The following is a 20,556-nucleotide window of genomic DNA, read 5'->3' as shown; positions in this document are numbered from 1 at the left end:
CTTGGCTACGCTCACTTCAGCAGCATACCCACTATCCCTTCCTGTCAGTCAGCTTGCACTGTGAGGTAATGTTTGTGGTGGCAAAATGACTTACAGTGTTTATTTAGATCTCTGCCACTGCCTAGCTCTATCTGTTGGTAGGTCTGTACATGTCATGACACAGTTACAAATCACTATGAGATGGCAGGTATTGTGTTTGTCTGACTAGCATACACATCTTGGGATGATTATCTTTTGGTTACTGTGACTTTGCTAACGGTGCATGGTTTCACTGTTCCCTTGACAGTGATGTGTGTATTGCCACACAATATTGAGCATATTGGTTGTGTACTCACCAGGCTCTGGTATGTCTGCTAGACCATGGACGCTCTCTGGTGGTAGGATGTCCTGCAACTTCTCCTCCCAGGACCTAAAGTATACTGGTTTGGCAGGAGGGCCAAAGCCAGTGCGCTGACTCAAGGCGTGATCCTTCTTGAGGAGCTTATTGACCCTCCTGCGGACATCATGCCACCTGTTCAGGATGTCATCCTTTGTGCGCAACGTTGGTGCTTGTGCGTTGACCTTGTCCACAATCCTCGCCCACATCTTTGTTTTCTGTGACATGAGGGCCCTTTGGACCAATGTACCAAACAAATGTGGCTCTACTCTGAGGATTTAATCTACTAGGAATTCTAACTCACTATCTGTGAACTTTGGATTCTTCTTTGGGGGCATAGTGATGGGTGGTGATGGGGAGTGATGTGTGTGTGAGGGTGCAAATGAGGGTGGGTGAGTTTTAGTTTTGGTGGGTGTATGCGAGTGTGCTATTAGAGAGGTGCTAATGGTGTGAAGGTTGTGTGATGGGTGAGTTGTGAATGTCTGTGGTTGCTGTCTGATGGTGTTCTCTGCTGGCTGATATGTTGGATTTGCAAAGGATCGTGGTAGTGATTTTTGGCCTTTATATAGGTGGAGTTGCGGGTATGTCTTTTTTCCAAGTTAAAAAAAATATATTTATTGACTTTGTCATTGCTTGTTTGGTCCTTTTTTTGTGTTTTTTCCTTTGTGTTTTTTAGGCATGAAGGAGACGTTCTTCTGACCGAGTCGGATGCTGTTGTTGGCTCGTGCGCGCTACTCCGAGTCTTTTTCATGCTGACTTTCTTCTGTGTTTCATACGCATCGGTTGCGGAGATCTCTATTGCTTCAGGTCCCTGTTTGCTGTGAGTGTTGGTCATGCGGCTTGAGCTCCGTGCAAGTCGGTCTGGTTTCACATGCATTGCATCGTACTGCGCGGGTCGGACATCGCGGGTATGTGTCGGTCGTGTTCATTCCTGGTGTGTGTCGGTCGGTGCGAATAGTGCCAGTTTCCCGGCGAATCACTGGTTTCCGTACGGCTCAGTCATACGGCTTGTATTCCGTACGGGTTGGTTGTACGTTACGGGCGTTGCATCGTACTACACGGGTCGTACGGCCCTTGTACGTGTCGGTCAGACTCCGTTCCTGGTCCGTGACGGTCGGTTCAATTTCCAAACGGAATCGGACTCGGCCCCATAGTTGATTAGTGTTTGTTAAAAATGGAATGGGACAAATACAAAAATATGACTGTCATTGAGCATAGCTAATCATGGCTTCAACATATCAATGTGCATATTCATGTTTTCAAGTCTAATTATATGTGCTTGTGTTCAATGAGCTAAATAAATATGCCTGCTCTAGAATATAATGTTAATAGTCATTATCATTGCTTTGTGTGCATCTCTTGAATGTTCTCTTAAAAGTAGGTCAAGACACCCTAATATTTATAGGTTTTAACAGCAAATGTTAAATAGAAAGTACTTTTATACTGTACATTGAACAGTTCTTTTGATTGTTTGTTAACAGAAGTATGGCCCACACAGGCAAAGTAGATATATCCATCTATGTCCACCCACGAGCAAGCACAGTGAAAAAATAGTTATCTGCTTATGGCTGTGTAGAGGTACGCTTCCTGATAGCAACATCGATGAACTTGCTTGACTCAAAAGATGGCTGTCTTGATGAGAAATAGAAAAACACAAGGAGGCTGTCATGTGAAGGTCAGACTTACACTTGAAAAGGATTTATCATTGCCTGCTACAGTCAATAATAATATAAGAAAAAGAGAGTTTTTAAGTAGAAAACATGCATGAGATAAATGATTGACTGGCAAAAAAGTGTGATGTCTAGGTGCACATTTCTGATATGAAATAATCCATCATCCATTGCAATGGAACAACGCCCCAGTAGGCAGAGAGATACAGCCCATTTGGTGTACCATCATGAGGTGAGACAGTTATTATCCAAGATGTGACTGACAAAGTCTAAACCAATGCTGAAATGGACTGACTTAAAGAAATATTTTTGGATACTGTACACGATAGGTCTTGTAGACAGTTGCACTGTCAAGGCCTAAAAATGACTGCCACTATTAATTTCATTAGCCATGTTTTGTTATCTAATAATATAATATAATCCACATTTGTAAAGCGCGAACAATCACCCGTAAGGGTCTCTAGGCGCTGGGGGCCATCGGGAAGATTAAGCAAGATATTTCCCATGGAGCTGGGCTAACCTGCCGCCGGAGCCGGGGATCGAACCGTGATCCCCAGATTCCAGCGTCAGTCGCCCTGGCCGCGGCGCCACACTTCTCCCCTAAATGGATCTCATTTGTCAAAATATATATTTTACCCATTATTTTGGAATCCAAATATGTGCACTGATATTCTATAGTTTAGGAATATCTAAGCGGATCTCTAATGACGGCGAACCATTCAAATAAGGCAACATAATTTAGATGTCTATTTGCTGTGCTATTCCGTAGAGTCAATTGTGCCACAAGGTATATTTTGAATGGCATCCTTAATAGTCCCTTTTTATTTGCATAAAGTGTTCTTACACTGTTGCTGTGCCAGGTTCGCTGAATTACTTTAACACCAGATGTCCCTTCCAGAGGATCAAAACCATTTGCGGCTGAACATTCATAGGGTCACACTCAACACGTGAAACCAACGAAATGGAATAAAAAGGGGTTACTCACCAAATTCATTACTGCATTGACTTCATTGTAGCTGTCCAGGGCATCTGATAAAATCTTATTAAGTGACGTCCATCCCGAAACTGGGAAGTATTTGGGCTCTCCAATGCCAAGTGAAAAGTGACAGTAAATATTTGGCTGAGCAAAGAGGACTGCATCTGGCATATCCTAGAAAATAAAAGAATAATTAAATCCTGTAATGAGAAGGAATTATGACTGACAATATTTGAATATTAGCTGCATTGTCCACTGAATGGGTGCAAGTTCATCCTAAGTGACATAATGAAGAAGTTACTTACCTTCGGTAATGCCTTATCTGGTAGAGACAGTATCTAGCCACAGAATCCCTACCTTTGAAATTCCCAGGTGTAGGAAAGTAGGATCTTCCTTTTATGGTTACCCCCAATTTATGCCTGGTGTCAGCATGTTTTGACTGTAGTTTGCTGGGATCCTGCCCACCAGGACCCCAAAGGGCGTGGCAAGGCAGCCAACCCCGATGGCTGCGCTGCACTGAAGCCCAGTTAGACTCACCCAGCAAAATGCTTTCTGTAGCTTAAATAACAACTGCAGTCGCCACCTGAACTCGATCCTGCTACCCCCACAAGACGAAGAAGGCTCGGAGAGGTTGAGGACTCAGTGAAATGCCAACAAACAGACTTTAGCTGACATAACCTCAGCGTGCCTCGGTTCCTTGCTGGGACCAGCGTATGTGCGTGAGGCTTGCACCACTCCCGGAGGCCCCGCGGTGATAGGGACTGCGGGAAAGCCAGGGAGGGAACCAATCCGGCTACCAGGGGAATGGACGTGGCACCCTAGTGCCTGCCACCGGCGAGCTACATTCCTCACTGCTGAACCTGGAGCACGACGCCCAGTGAACATTGCAGGGAGAACTAGGTGACATGTGGAGGGCCTCTTGGTTTGGACGGTGAGGAAGTGCTATACGGCCACCATCTTCCGGGAACCAGGCACCGTGGGGGAATTGCTGGATTTGCAACGGCCCAACCCCCTTGATTTATCCCTGAAACGAGCACTTGCTGGCCTAATTGACGCAACCTCTCGGGACTACCATAAGATTGTGTTTCCCAGCTCTGCTTTGTTCACTGTGGTTGCTCCATCGTCTGCCGCTTGTTACCACTGTACAAGATTGCCTTCTAAACCAGCTGCCCCTGGGTATTCTACTTGCTCAGCCATACGTACTTGACACTGGATGGGAATCTTTTGGCCCAGCTACCCCACCGGCTACACTATTAACACCTGCCTTGGCTCCCCCTTCCATGCATGCAGGATTTAGATTGCTCCTGGATGCTGTGCATCAAAATAGACGTCTCGGAGTCCCAGACCCTGCTCATTCTTAACATTTATATTCATATTCACCCGCATCCAAACAAAAAGAAGTCAAGAATTGAACAATTAATCACCTCATTAACAACATTAAAACTCGCCTATCCAGATGCTAAAACCTTCCTGTCGGGCGACTTTAATATAAATCTACAATGTGCCAGGAGTAAGGGTAAATCGGAGGCCACACCAGTCCCAAAACGTTAGCACACATCTGGCAAAAAATGTGCAGCCCGCTTGAAAGACCTTTCAATGTGTGTGCACAATGGCCAATGTCTGACTGATTGGCCCACAGCATACACCAGGGTTACACAAAAAACACGCTCTACTATTGATTACACCTTTACTGATTACGACCTCCTCCCTTACATCGCAAACTTCCAGATAAAAGACAGGGCGGAAAGTGATCATCAGCCGCAATCTTTACTTTATTAAAATCTTTCACAACTCCTGAGAAAGCATAGGCTTTATCGACCTTAACACAATGTTATAACTTAAAACGACTCCACTGGAATAAGGACAACATTGAGGATATTACAAGTACCTACACTAGTCTTTTGGAAAGACCCAACTCTGAATCATTAACCATAGAAGCTTGGGAGTGTTTTATCTATGATGTTAATAAGAAATTCTCTAAAAAAAGCCCACGCCCACAAAGCAGGATACGTAGAAGGGGCAGCCTGGTTCAATAATAGCCTGAGGAAACAAAAACAACAACTAAATAAATACCTCAGACAACTACGATCTCAGGGACCAGAATGCCACCAGGAGCTCCTGCTTTTACTCTCAAAAACAAGAAAAAAGTTAAAAAAGGATATAAAATGTACCAAAAAGGAACATCAAGAACAAATTTGGGCGAAACTCCTTTATGCTTGTAAATTAGGGCACTCCAAGCTCTTTTGGGAACAAATCAACCAACTAACCAATGGCCAGAACCAACATCATAATTCGGATGTATTGGAGGCCACATGGAGAGCTCATATCGAACTCCTATACAATGAAACTACACCCCAATCGATCCCAAATTGCAGATTACCAAAGGGGAAGGAGGCTGGAGGTTGAGGTAAAGTCAATGATACCATGAACCATGAATGCCCGATGATTTTGTGTTGTTTCCGGAAATCCAAGTTCTGAAAATTATAAAAAATCTAAAAACCGAGGGAGCTCCAGGTCCGAACGGACTACTAAACGCTCTGTTTCGGCATGAACCCCCATTCTGGTCTCAAGTCCTGACTCCTCTTTTTTCCAAAGTTACAGCTCATAGTTTGATCCCTGAGTCCTAGGGAGGAAGCATCTTTAATCCAATCTATAAGTCGGGCTCCTGTTCAGATCCCTCCAACTATAGGTTGATTGCGCTGATAGATGTGGAGGAAACAATTTATGCATCTAATCTCCTGGTACAGTTAGAGGATTGGGCCTGTCAAACAGACCTAATACCGTCTACGCAAACTGGATTTTGGGCTGGGATGGGCACCCTTACGAACATCTCTGCTGTTACTTTTTTAGCCAATCAAGCCTTTGCAAAACAAGACCGTTGTATGCCTGCTTCGTAGACCTGAAAGCGGCTTTCGATAAAGTTCCAAGAGCTTCTCTATGGGTAAAAATGAAAGCTTGGGGGGTCCCGCCCAGGCTCCTGGATGCCATTATCAATCTGTACTCCCATACGTGGGTTCAAATCAAGAAAGGAGATGGGTCCAGCGTAACCGGTAAGATTCCAACATCAAATGGGTTCAAACAAGGTTGCGTGTTAGCAACGTGCCTGTTTAACATTTATACATTTATACGTCAGATCTCGACAAGTGCCTCCAGTCCATCCCAGCTGACCCCCAAAATTCGGGAAAAATACAGACACCGTGCCTCCAATATGCATATGAGATTGTATTGATATCACAAACACCAGTTGGCCTGCAGAAATGTATCACAGGACTAGGAGCCTATACTACTTTAAACCATCTTACGATCAATCATCAAAAGACAAAAGTCATGTGTTTTTTCCAAACAAAATAAAACATTGAACAGGCACTCCTTTTCCTGGAAATTGGGTGAACAATCACTGGCCCGTATTACCTCCTATACATATCTAGGCTTCTTGCTTGATGGCAAGCTCAATTTTAAGATTAATGTGGAACAATGACGCACAAAAGCAAAACAACTGTTATTTGCCTTTAAAATCCTGAAGAAAAAGCTTATAAATTGCTCGACCGGTCATCTGCTAAAAGTGATCTCCGCAAAATTCCTACCTTCCATCTCGTATGGCTCAGAAATCCTGAATACTAAAGATGCTACTATAATAAATACAGCACAATCTACATTATTCAAAAGACTGTTTTTAATACAGCTACATATTTCACAGGAATAAATCAATTTAGAATTTGGATTAAAAAATCAGATCATGGCCTTATTAAAGTATTATTGGAGGATGAGGGAGTCAGAAGACAACAACCTAGCCCACCGTTGTTGGGTTGAGATTAAAAATCAAGCAAAACTAGCTAATTCGACCACGAAAATCCTTGTCCCATTCCATCTAGAGGAGGCTTGGTTAACACCAGTAACGTACTCTGGTCTCAAAAGCGTCGTGAACACCACAATCAAGCGGATCTCTCTGTTAACTGATAAAATGAACTTCACAAAAAAGTCATGCTTGGGCTGTGATGCAGGCCTACCAGAGGATAAAGTCGCAACAGTATCTGATCGAACACCTCTCCTACCATAAAAAACATTACCTGTTGTTGCTACGTATGGGATCATTACCCTCAAAGGATTTGACCCCAAAATAGAAAACTAAAGGTCCATCTAAGGAATGCCGCCTCTGTCATCAAAGGGAGGAGTTACTATTACACTTACTATGCACATGCCTTTTCTTACTGAATACCCGTAAATCCATTCTTTGGAAGTTTTTTAGGAATGAACAAATAAGAACTTGCAGAGCTGCAGTCATCAGGTATCTTGGAAGCCTTTCGATTCCCCTCTCCTGTAGTGCCATAAAACTCTGGAAAATAGCAGCAAAGGAATTAGGAAAAATTGATTTAAGCCAAGCAGCTAACAAATAACCTACTGGCCGGCATTTTTTAAAATGAATTGTATTACTTGTCAGCTTTGTAACTGTGGTCACGACCCTAAGGGCTTTTTTTCTTTCTCATGTTTAAAAAAAAAAAAAAATGCTCATTTAATGTATTGCGGTTTATGATGGTTTGCCATCCTTTTACGATTTTTAACAAATCAATAAAGGTATATTTGACTGACTGACTGCAGGGCGGAATGGGCCGTAAGGACCCCAAGCAAAGATTGCTAATATTCGAGAAGCCTGCTGAGAAAGCACAAGAGCTCAACACAAACAGGGCGGAGGGGGGTCAGGACACAATCTTCACTCTTGGCAGAATTGGGAGCCGGATTCAGAGCACTGGAAAGCAGGTTTGACACGCTTAAAAAGCGACTGGATACCTTGGGAGCCAAAATCGACGTCCACGATCGACGACTGGACACGGTGGAAGGGAGGGTGTCCGACCTTGAAGACGGAGTTGCACAATCTACTAAACGCTTGGGGCATATGGAAAAACTCCTAAAATACGTTGCTATCAAGAAAGAAAACTTAAAATTGCGCAGTAGGCGCAACAATCTATTCATTCTCGGGGTATCCGATTCCACAAACACTGGCCACATGGACCTTTTTATAGAAACGTTGCTCACTAACATCTTTGGGAAAGACGATTTCACCACTGTACTTGTTGCAGAGCGCGCTCACCACTCTCTGGGCCCACGTCCCCATCCTGGCTGCCCGCCAAGACCCAATATTGCAAGAATAATGAACTTCTGCGACAGGCACACAGCTCTCCTTCTCGCCCGGGAACATGGTGAGACCATCTGGAAGGGCTCAACAGTTGCACTGTATCTAGACTTCACCGCAATGGTGCAAGAAGCACGGCGAAAGTACAATGGCGTTAAGGCAACTCCGCAGAAATTAGGTCTTCGATATGGACTGTTATTGCCTGCGAGTAGATATCGATAGCCAATCTCACATCTTAGAGTCCCCTACTGTGGTGCTGGAATTCTGTAGGACCTACAAGATCAGCAATAGCCAGAAGAAAGAGGCTGGGTTTGACTCCCCCCCCCCCCGCCCCTACATAATGGCTTGGTTGCCAGAATTGATCTCTTCTCCACGGAATAACTTTATCAACTCGTCCAGGACTGCAGTTGTTTCTAGGCTAGAACTTTTCATGAATGCTTAGACAGAATATGAATAACTGATCATTACTTTACATCGCTGGGAGCTGCCGGGGCGTTTCCTCTCCCCAGAGTGTTTATCATGCTACTGGTTTTCCTGATAATAATGCATAATACTGTACATTTCCATTCACAACTCGGATATTTACTGGATGCATTTGGTTATGGTTTGAGGGCGTTGGTTCATGAGGACGGCGGGCGTGAGGTTGGGTGGGGGTGGGGGAAGGGGAATATTCACAGATTTGTTTCTCTGATTATTGTTCTCAGAATGCTTGTTGCTATGTTGAAATTTATTTTTCCACTAATGTAATACTTTTTCAAATAGATTGTTAGAATGACATTGTTACTTGACTTACCCGACCGATCTTGCCTGTCGTTGATTAATTGGAATGTTAGAGGCCTCAACAACAACAGAAAAGGGAAACATGTACTCCAATACCTACAAAGACATCACACAGATGTGGCGTTTTTACTGGAAACTCACCTCCCGAAATCCACTGACACCCATTTAGCAGCCAGCTGGGGCCTACTACGCTATTTTTTAAATTACAGCTCATATGCCCGGGGTACAGCAATACTGATCCACAAGCGACTCCCCTTTCACTTGCACAAAGAGAAGTGTGGCTCAATGGTTAGAAGGGCAGACCCTGATGCAGAGGTCTGGCCCGGGACCAGGGTTCAATTCCCGCCTCGGCGGCTCTTGGACTCAATCTCCCCGGACCTGATCATTCTCGCCTCGGTGCCTAGTCTAATCATGGGTCCCACTCTGTGACTCTGGGCAATAGCTTGCTTAATCTCCACAACGGCCCTAGCAGCGCTTGGATGCCTGGCTTCACCTTGGGGGTGCCCTGGAGTGGACATCTCACAGGAAAGCCAGGAAGGGTTCCACAGCGGTATGAATACAGTGCTATGAGACCTCAGGGTAGAAGTGCGCTATATAAATGCAAACACACACAAAGCCCATTGTGACGGAGACGGCCGCCACACCATAGTAAGAGGAAAACTGATGGGCCACAACGTTACATTAGTATGCCTATATGCCCCTAATACTGACAGTCCTGAATACTTTCACAAGCTCCATTCTTTGGTTCTCCACATGGGCTCTGATCTCATATTAATGGGTGGGGATTATAATCTGTTGCTTCACCCTACATTAGATAGTTCTTCTGCCTCCCCAGACACCAAACCACGTGCAGGATGTGCTCTCATAGAAATGTGTGACTCACTGACCTATTTTTCATTTGGGAACAAGGCAATCCTACAGCTCACACTTACACGCATTACTCGGCAAAATACAGTACATGGACCAGGTTGGACTACTGGTTATGCTCCCCGGGCATAGCCACATGGTATAAGACCACCAAGACGCTCCCTAGAACATATTTAGATCACTCTCCGGTGGTGTTACAGGTTAGCGTCCCCAAGCTGGAAGGGCACGAGCGACAGTGGCGTTTCCCGGGCAGGGCCCTGAATGATGACTTGTTCCACGCCGAGATTTGAGAGGCAATAGTTGAATATTTTGAATTAAACACTGGATCGTTAGATACCTGGGTAGTACTTTGGGAGGCCTTTAAGGCTTACATCAGGGGAGTAAGCATTGCCAAGCATGCCGGACTATTGAAAGATCTCAGGGTGCCTCTGGCCTGCCTCGAGCAGCAATTGGATGCCATAGACTAAGTGCAACTTCACTCCCCACATCCCAATGGTGCCGGGTGACGACTAGCACTGCTCACTGAATTCCGAGAGCCAGCCAAGAGGGAAATTCACTTCTTGAGTAAATTTGCATCCGCCCGCCATTATAGAGAACGGGGGGAGGCTAGGACGCACCTTTGCGCATCTGTTGAGTCCCCCTTATGGGAAATTCTATATTACAAACTCAAATCGATGTCAGGACAACTCCTTACTGATACTGCTGAAATCCGGGATGAATTCTTGGGATTCTATGGCACACTTTACACATCCAAAATCAGTCATAATACCACCGAACAGGAAGAATATTTTTTCCAAAATTGCCCTGGTACATCTAGAAAAATACATGCAAGACTTCCTGGCTGAACCCTTCTCCTCCGACAAGATACTCAGTGTAATTGAGGTGCTGAACCGATCCACTGCACCAGGCCTTGATGGTTTCACTGGTGACTTTTACAAATCCTATAAGGACTTACTGGCTCCCAGATTGCTTGAGGTTTACAATGAGGAGCTAGAGTGGAATGAGATACTGCCCTCTCTTCGAGAGCTGTACTTGTATTACTAACAAAGCCTGGGAAGGATCCTCTGCTCTGTGGCTCATACAGACCGCTGTCTCTGTTAAATTTATATTATAAAATCCTAGCTAAGATGATAGCGTTGCGGTTCTCTTTATTACTTGACAGAATAATCTCCACCGCTCAGTCTGGGTTTGTGCCCCATAGGTCTACCTTCCTGAATTTAAGAACACTTCTTGTGGTATTGCACAGAATTAGTCCGGAGATCCAAGCTGCTGCCATTCTCCTAGACCCCGAGAAGGCCTTTGATTCCCTGAAGTGGCCTTTTTTTCTGTTATGCGCAGGATGTGAATGCCCATGGGATTTATTAAACTTACTGATCTCTAGTATCATGGCCCGACAGCCAGGATCCGCCTAAATGGCGCTCTCTCTCTCTCTCTCTCTCTCTCTCTCTCTCTCTCTCTCTCTCTCTCTCTCCCCCCCCCCCCCCCTCCCAGGCAGGGCTTTCCATTATCACCGCTTCTGTTTATTCTGGCAATGGACCCCCTCGTCCGGCATTTTCAGGAGCGGCACCTGCAGAGAGAGCGGCAGTTTCTCTCTGGTCCCCTGGCTGGTTTCTTTATATGCGTATGATGTCATTCTGTACGTTTGGGACATGCAGGCAAACCTTGAACCCCTAATAAGAGAAAATATTAGGTTCGGGTGCTTTTCGGGTTTGGGGATAAATCGGCACAAATCAGTTATATTTCCTCTCAACACAAGCATCACACACTGGCACTGTGAGTTTCCCCTGGAGTGGTGCGATGGCTCGACAAAATATCTAGCAATACATATACTCTTAGAAACTGCCCAAATACTCCAACTAAATTATGACCAGGCGCTGCATAAGCATAAGTCACAGGTTGAAAAATGGTTACGACTTCCCCTTCTGATTGCTGGCCGTGTTGCTTTAATAAAAATGGTTATCCACCCCAGATTTCTCTACCTGTTTAATATTATTCCTATACCGCTTCCCAACAGTTTCTTCTCGACATTACGCACTCACCTCATGAGGTTTACCTCGGGTGGCAAGTGACCTAGGGCCGGTTGGATGGTTATGACACTTACTTACGGTAGAGGCGGATTTGGGGCACCCGACCTTCAGTTATATTATTTAGTCGCACACTGCAGTTACGCACACTCTTGGTTCCATCCTGACACCAGAATCCAGTACCTATGACCTGAGGCTGACTGAGTCCTTCCTGGCTCCCTAAACACGGTCCAGCCTCAGGGTTTACCCCGAGACCCAAAAGAAATACAATCTGTTTCGACCACCAGCTGGGCCTGGAAAAAACTGATTAGAATTATGAAGGCCCGCATACTATATTCTCCTGGTCTCCCGATTATTCATAAAAGTTGGATCCCAATCACTGGCAAAAAACTGGTGCAAAAAACGGTCTCCAAATATGACATAGGTAAATTTGGGGTTTTATTCACTGGTGGGCAGGTTTTCTCTATATCAGAGGAAGAGAAATTCAGTGAGGTCATGTTCATGGACAAGTTCCTTCTTAATCGGTTATGTTTAGCGATGCAGACGCTGCTACCGGGATTCCCACTTTAGCCTGAACCATTTGCACCACTCTCCGTAGTTATTGAGTACAATGGGGGAGAACATCTCACTTCCAAACTATATAGAGCAAGTGCAGACACCATTTCAGTGGACAATACCAAAATTCGGGAGAAATGGAAGGTTGATCTGGGACAACCGATCCTAGATGACCAATAGGACTGCATGCTGTATGCAGACAAAGGAAATCTCCTTACACAGTGGCATAAACTTATACACTTTAAATTTTTAGGGAGACTCTATATTACTCCAGAGAACATACATGAGATAGACCCAATCAGACCCCACTTTTGTTTAAAATGCGGGGCCCCGCATGCAGTTTTTGCGCATCTCACATGGAATTGCGATAAAATCAAAACAAACTGGGCAGAAATATTTTGAACATTGGGAGACATCGTGGAGATGGACATTACACCCACACCGGCGGTCACATTGATGGGTTATGTGGTTAACTTTCCGAAGGGGATCTGTAAATTTATTGCCTTGGGGTTATTGTTGGCCAAGAGAGAGATTGCACTCAAGTGGGAGAAAAAGACTGCCCCAACTTTACAGAGTTGGTTAAATAGCCTTACATATTGTAATACTAACAGCAAACTGTACTGCGGCACCTTACACAGGGCGTCCCGTCCTAAGGAAATTTGGGGCCCTCACAACCGTGTGGCACTTTTGGTAGAGTTCCGCGAGGCCACGGACCGTGAAGCACATTTTCTCGGTAAATATGCAGTTGCCTGCCGGTATGGGAGGGTTAAAGGCTTGGTAGAACATTAGCCAGGTTGATGCAGCAGACTTGCAGGCCCACCTACATAGTGGAACTTAGCAGGGATGGTGGCAAGTGGATCACGGGCAATATAGGGGTATTGAGAGAGGTGCTCAAGTATTATATTAACCTGCACACTTCAGAATCTACTGACTACCCTTCTACCTATAGTGATTAACGCTATGAGGTCTCACTTATATGGATGGATAAAGCCCACCAAGAATTTCTGGCAGAACCATTCGCAGAGGATGAGATCACTGATGATATCAATGCATTGGATGGGTCCAAGGCGAGGGAGGTTTAAAAAAGGCACACTGCTGCTGATCAAGGAGGTGGGTGGTAGGTTAGACTGGCCAGAAGAGACTTGCCTCCCTGCAAGGCCCCTACAATGCAAACTCCCTGCACCTGCCATGACCTGAAAGTCATGGGCGATTGGGGTAGATGATACTGCTTCTGGCAAGGCATGTGAGGCAGAGTGCCAAGGTGAGTATGCTCCAAAGGCTGGCTCCCAGCCTCAATTTGCAGCACAGCTGGTGAGTGGACAACATACTGGCGCCACATTGCAGTGGCCTGATGGGAACTGGGGAAGTAAGTCAGTTTCTTGGTGTAGATTACAAAGGCCAAAAAACTGTGGGCCACAGGTGACCCTGGTGCACCGGCCCATCACCTAATGCCCAATTGCTCACATACCCAGTCCAAGCCTATAGGGAACACTTTCTGATCAGACTCAACGCCCATAGCGTTAAATAGGCTTCAACCTCCCAGTCCTGTGCGTCAGCCCAGGCTAAGACAGCTTCCCCACACACACATACATTCCTGAGCTGCTGTGGGTGCCTGGTCTGTCGTCTTTGCACATCAGCAAACAAGTATTTCACAGGTTTTTTTAAGTGACCATTTACTACATTATGAGGCTTTGTTTTTGTTCCAACAATCCCTAGAACACCAGCATCTCCACTCTGCCCATTCCTTAAAGTTGCCAGCTACTTTTGCTGCCACAGTGTGAGAATGCATTGCCTGCAAAGGGACGTTTGGCTTTGTTTCTTTAGAATTTTCAGCAGCTTGTACTCCAACTGTAGGTATTGAGGGACTGTGCATGTGCACCAGTTACATTGTTCAGGCACACATTTCTGAGAGTGTTATCCCCCCAAATCCCAAGTTGGCTCTACAATGCTGGAGGTATTAGCCCCCAATCCCCAAGTTGGCTCTACATTGCTGGGGGTATTAGCCCCCCAAACCCAGAGTTGGCTCTACATTGCTGTGGGTATTAGCTCCCGACGCCCCAAATTGTCTTTACTTTGCTGGGGTTATTAGCCCCCCAAACTCCAAATTCGCTCTACATTGCTGGGGGTATTAGCCCCCCAAAACCCAAATTGGCTCTACATTGCTAGGGGTATTAGCCCCCAACCCCCAAATTGGCTCTACATTGCAGGAAATATTTTCCCCATGAAATTTAAATGAAGTTCTGATTTCTCTTATGTTGTCTTTCGCGGGGTAGTTGCATTAGGGGATGGTGTCTAACTTACCATCTGCGACGACCGTGTCAGTTGAGGTTGTAGTATTCAACATAGATGTAGAGTAGAGGGATGACATGCGCAATAGGATGCATAGCTGGACAGTCACAGGAATTGTGTTGTGGCTGAAGCGGAGCTGGAATACTCCCTTTCCAACCACTCTGACATGTTGGTTGTAGCGACCAATTTGGCGCATAGGAAGTACACCTCGTACTTGGGCGGTAGAATTCAGACTGGGAAGTGCCTCTGGACGACTCCATTCTGCGTTTCCAGGGGCTTCTCGTTAGAAAAATCCTGTTGTATTTGGAGTGATCGAGTCGTTCGGTAATTAAAGGGTTTTGGGCATCGTAATGCACCCTTTCGGAATACAGGATCCCAGTACGAGTTGGTCGGAAGGTCAGAATCCGGACAGCTAGGGGATGACCTTCCTGACGAGATTGTAATCGACCCCTATGTCGTATACCCTAGAGAAACCCATTAGGCCATGTTAGACCTGGCACCATTGGCGTGGGTCTCCCTTCCATTTTTTTGCTGTTGCATCATGTGTTTTTGCTGGTATTAGATCCTTTGGGCACTGTGCCACTGCTATCCAGTGCCACAGTGCAAGTTCTCCCTATTGTCAATTGATGTACTAATCAGTGGTTCGATGTTTGGCTATTTGGTTTACTTGTCAGACCCTAGTCTAATGCACTGAGTGTGCCAGGACGTGTAATCCAAATGCTGTTGGTGGGCTTGCAGCACTGGCTGTGCCACCCACAGAAGCAGCCCTGTAAAATGTGTCTAAGGTCTGCCATTGCAGAGCCTGCATGCAGTCTGGTACTGTCATGCTGACTGGGCAAGTGCACCCACATCCCAGTCCCTAAACCTTCCCTTTTCTTCATATCAGTCACCCATATAGTAGGCCCAAGGGCAGGGTGGATTGTAAGCATAAGGTAGGACAAGCCCTGATGTGTGTGGCATGTCCTAATAGTGAATTACAGCCATTTTCATTTTTCACTATGTAAGGCTACCTGTTCCCCATAGGCCAGAATGGGCTGTTAGAATTGTTACACTTTATAGTCATAACTGTCTCAGAGAACATGGTAGAATTCGAGTTTAGTATGCCTGAACTTAGAATAATAAAATACATCTTTTAGTAAAGTTTATTTTAATATTCTGTGTTTGCAAATACCACTTTTAGAAAGTAGGTATTTGCTTGTCTAACCATTCAAACCTGCCTCTGCTAGTTTGTGTATTCCTATGTCTGCTTTTGAGAGTGACAGGGCTGGGGAATTCCAAGAGTCACCCAGTGGTGAATAGAGAGATCTGCATCCAGATGGGAGGGAGGAGTGCACCTGAACTTTGAATAGGGCTGTGCCTGCCTTCCACAATGCTGGCTCCACCCCCTGGGGAGCGGCTGATGTCTCTGCTAAGAATGGGCGGAAAATCTGTTCCGCTCGCGGATTTTGCAGATTTTCGGTAAATTCTCAATCCGCGAGATTCGCGAATTTCCCGCAAAATACGCGAAAGGAACGGATTGGGTCAAAAGTTCAAGCTGACTTTTTATAACTATTTTAGAATGGTGCCAGCAAGCTACCAGAGCCTCTAAAATAGTTACAAAAAGTCAGCTTCAACAGGAAGCACTAATAGATAAAGTAAAGCAGGTGCTAGAGTTGAATCTCAAATTCAGTTACACAATCATTAATCACCCCAAACTTGGGGTGATTAATGACTGTGTAACTTAATTTGACCTTCAACTCAAGCACCTGCTATACTTTATCTATTAGTGCTTCCTGTTGAAGCTGACTTATGGCTGACGGCAGAAGGGCACAAAGTGGGGCAGAGGGCATGAGTTAGGCAGAGGGCAGAAGGGCACAGAAACCAGTGGGGCAGAGGGCAAAAGGGCACAAACAAGAGTGGGGCAGAGGGCAGAAAGGCACAAAAACAAGTGGTACAGAGGGCAGAAGGGCATAAAAAATGAGAGGGTGGCAGTGATGAACTAGGCAAAAAAAAAACCCGCGAACACGCAAAGCGCCCCGCGAATACGCAAAGTTCCCCGCGAACACCCGCAAACACGCAAAAAAAATCCGCAAATTCGCGCGAATTTGTGAATTTTGCGGATGGCGAATTCACAAATCCACAAATTCGCGGATCGCAAATTCCCAAAATTCGCCCATGCTTAGTCTCTGCCCTGCACACTAAAAGAAGAGAAGGAGTCCTGTCAACAAAGTGCTCCAGGACTGTACTTGCCTTCCGCAATGCTGGCTCCACCACCTGTGGGGCGTCTGATGTGTATGCCCTGCACTGTGAAAGAAAAGGAGAAGTCTTGTAAACAGAGTGCTTCAGAACTGGTTTGGACTGGGCAAAGGCCCCTCTCCCCTCACAGAACAAAGGATTTTTGGGTATAAAATATTGGGACCCTGATCCCATAAAATTAGATCACTTTGGACTGCAAGACGAAACCTTTACTGAGGAGAGGAAGCTGAAGAAACTGAGGAGTGCTGCTTGGGGGATTGGCCTGCAGTGGTTGCCTTACTGCCAAAGGAAGGAGAAAGGAACTTTGTTTACTTTGCTTTAAACTTATGAAGGATCTCCAAGAGCTTGGAAAAGAGCTTGCCTCCTGCTGAAGTCTCAGGGACAACAGACTTCACCCCCAGCTCCCCAGAGTTCTTGTGGAAGCGCCTGCTGCTGTTTTGGGCCTTCTGAGGAACTGCGTGTCGCCGGGAGCTGGAAGCGCGACTCAACGAGAAGAAGCGTGTCGCTGTCGCTGTGCCTGCCGTCGCAACTCCGGAGAAAGGAGGGTGTTGCTGCTGGAACTGTCGCACTACACCTCATCGGAGAGAAGCGTGCAGCAACGAAGAAGGAGGGTGTCGCCGCTGTAGTTGTCGCACGGCACCGCATCAGGAGAAGAATCTCTCAACGATGTTGGAGCGTGTCGCCGTTGCTTTGCCTGCCGTTGCAACTTCGGAGAAAGGAGGGTGTCGCCGCTGGAACTGTCGCATTGCACCGCATCGACCAAGAGCACCTCGCATCCCCGAGAAGCGTGCCGCCGTCAGAGCTGCTGCCATGGCACTTTGGATGTCGCAGCGTTAGTTGTTGCATCGAGCGGAAGCTTCACGCATCGTTGGAGAAGAGCGTCGCCGCTGGAGATGTTGCAGTCGCATCGTAAGGGTTTTGCCGTTGCAGTCCACGCATCGAACCGAGAGCTTCTCACATACCCGAGAAGCGTGCCGCATCTGGAAGATCTTCACGTCTTTATTTCTTTGTGTCTGAAGTTTGCCGCATTTCCCATCGCTGTGACCTTGCTTGCTGTGGAAGCGCAACAAAACTTAAGGTACATTGACGCAGAGTGTCGCATCTAAGAACTGAACTGAACTGAGCTTAAATCTACCATATTAAAGTAATCATAGTGTGTAATTTTGTCGTTTATGGTCTTGTGATAATTCTATATAAAGTCTACTTATTTTTTATATAAAACCTGTGTGGTGTCCATTTGTAGTGTTGTCACTAGGTTACTGTATGTGGTCACAACTGCTTAACTTACAATGCCTCTGAAGTAAGCCTTGACTGTTTGCGCCACGCAACCTAGAGGGTGAGCAGGGATTATTTTAGGAGTGTAATCCCCTTGTCCTGACTAGAGGAGAGGGTCCCTATTTGTCACAAGTACCTTCCTGTGCCAACTAGAGACCCCCAAATCTAACATTGGTAGTCAGCGGTGAGGATTCTGGATTTGCATTTGTGACTCATGTACAGTGACTGGTGAACACTACTTAGTGAGAGCAGACTATAAAGATACTGCATGCTTTTTGGTAGATTCCTTTTTGGATTTCTTGTTCTATTTTTGAAGGATGCCTGATTCAGTTATAATGGGAGATACAGAATCCATAGTCTCTTTTGATTGTGAATGGTAAGAAGAGAAGCTAGAGAGCTACAAAGTAAAGCAGCTGAAGTACTTTTGCAAAAAGTTCAATGTTTCCACCTCTGGGTTCAGAGTGAAAGAAGAATTCTGCAAGGCGCTGAGGGCCTGGCTCGAAGCAAGGAAAACTCCTGAGATTGAGGAGGAAGACCTGGCAATTGTACAACAGGAAGGGCCATTGGGCTCAACAGGAAGGAAGGCACCTTCCCCTGCAGGTAGCATTGGCTCTAACAAAAGTCTGTCTCCAGAGGACTTGCAGGACAGAAAAAGATGAAGAAGGCATGAAATGGAGATGACCAAGTTCAAGGTGAATAGGCAGCTAAAAATAGAAAATAGAAGGTTCGATCTTGAGGAAAAGAAAATACAATTTGAAAATGAAAAGGTTTTGAGGGAGTTTGAGTTAAAAGCTAAAAGTTTAGAAATTACTCCCTTTGGAGGCAGCAAACCGTCCGCACATACAGAAAGTAGAGTGTATATTCCCAGGGATGTGGTGAAAGAGTTTTACAAAAATGATGATATTGGTCAGTGGTTCAGAGCCTATGAGGTTGCCATGTCTTCCACCGGGTCCCTGCGAGAGATTGGGGAGCAGAGTTGTGGGGAAGGTTCCTTAGTGAGGGGGGGGATACATTGTTAGACCTGCCTTCTGATGTCCACAACTCAAACAGCCACATGAAAGAAGCATTGATGTCTAGATATGGTTTGACACCTGAGCTCTATAGGCAGAGGTTCAGGAAATGCAAAAAGTTAGAAAACAGTACTTGGGTTGAATATGTCACTTTCTTTTGCAGAGCATTGGATGGTTGGGTAAAGGGCAGCAAGGTTAATGATTTTCAAGGTCGCTTTGATTTGATTGCATCGGAGCACTTGTCTGATAATTGTTTTCCAGAACTGCGCCAGCATCTGACTAACCCTAGGAAGTTTGCTGAGGAGGCGGACCGCTGGGTCAGTACCAGGGTCCACAAGGGTCACATAGAAGACTCAGCCAAAAGTGGGCAGGGTCCCCAGCAGAAGAGTGGAGGGGACAAGGGTAAACAGAAGGAGTTCCGCAGAGGGCCCCAAAGTAGTCCCCAAGGGAAACCCATGAAAGGTTCCCAGCCTCCCCCTGAGAGGAAGCAAGGGGCCCAACAGGTAGTCCTGTTCCCCAGGGGCCCCTGAAATGTTACAAGTGTGGTGACCTGGGTCATAAGGCAAATGATACCAGGTGCCGCCTGTTTGGTAAACAAGCACCCACTGGTGCTCCGCTCCGGGAGATAACTAGTGTAGCCTTGGGTGAGGAGATTGTTGTCCAAGGTGGGTGGAGTCCCGCACAGATGACCTTAGTCTCTTTAGGAGACAGTGAGATGGTCTCAGAGGCTCAGCTGCCCAGGAACACTAAGAAATATGGGCAGCGAGTGACCGTCAATGGCCAAAAGGTGGAGGCTCTTAGAGATACAGGAGCCAGGGTGACAGCTGTCAGGTGTCACCTGGTGTTTCAGAGCAGATTGTCCTTCATGCATTTTGCCGAGTTGTTAACGCCGACAACACAGAGAGTCATTGTCTAATGGCTCAGGTTCCTTTGAGTGTGGGAGGGGGGGTCTCTGGTACTCTTCAGGTAGCTGTGAGGCCCACCATGCCTGTTGACTGTTTGTTAGGAAATGATTTGGAGAGCTCCCCTTGGGAAAAGGTGGAGAAAACAACTCACTTGAAGATGGTTGGACTGCCTGACTGGGCGTGCCTGACCACCCGGTCAATGTCAGCCAGTAGGGGTTCTCAAGAGGACCTGGAGCCTGAGAGGGAGGCCCAGGAACCTGCCTTAGAGAGAAGTGGCGAGGGGTGCGGGAAACCAGCCCCCGAAGTTCCCACGGCCCAGGAGGAGGTAGACCCTGAGGGGGATGCCCTGGAGCCTACCGGGGAGCAAGTAGCTGACCTGGGGCCCTGCCTGAGCTGACCCATTGGCAGCAAGAAGGAGGCCCCTCCAGGGAAGAATTTCGTAAGAAGCAAAGAGAGTGCCCTTCTC

General features: G+C 46.2%; 1 protein-coding gene across 1 annotated transcript in view; it reads right to left on the bottom strand.

Moving 5' to 3' along the window:
• The window catches only part of DNAH17 (dynein axonemal heavy chain 17), a 15,539,113-nt gene that overhangs the window by 4,984,858 nt on the left and 10,533,699 nt on the right, over positions 1 to 20,556 (bottom strand). Inside the window, exon 54 of the mRNA XM_086931082.1 lies at positions 3,032 to 3,196. Within this exon, the coding sequence (XP_086787208.1) occupies positions 3,032 to 3,196 (165 nt within the window). The remainder of the gene's footprint in view (positions 1 to 3,031; positions 3,197 to 20,556) is intronic.

The sequence above is a fragment of the Lissotriton vulgaris genome, chromosome 7, assembly GCF_964263255.1.
Source record: "Lissotriton vulgaris chromosome 7, aLisVul1.2, whole genome shotgun sequence".
Taxonomy (NCBI): domain Eukaryota; kingdom Metazoa; phylum Chordata; class Amphibia; order Caudata; family Salamandridae; genus Lissotriton; species Lissotriton vulgaris.
Note: the sequence above shows the minus strand (reverse complement) of the source record. Positions and strands in the feature narration are given on the sequence as shown.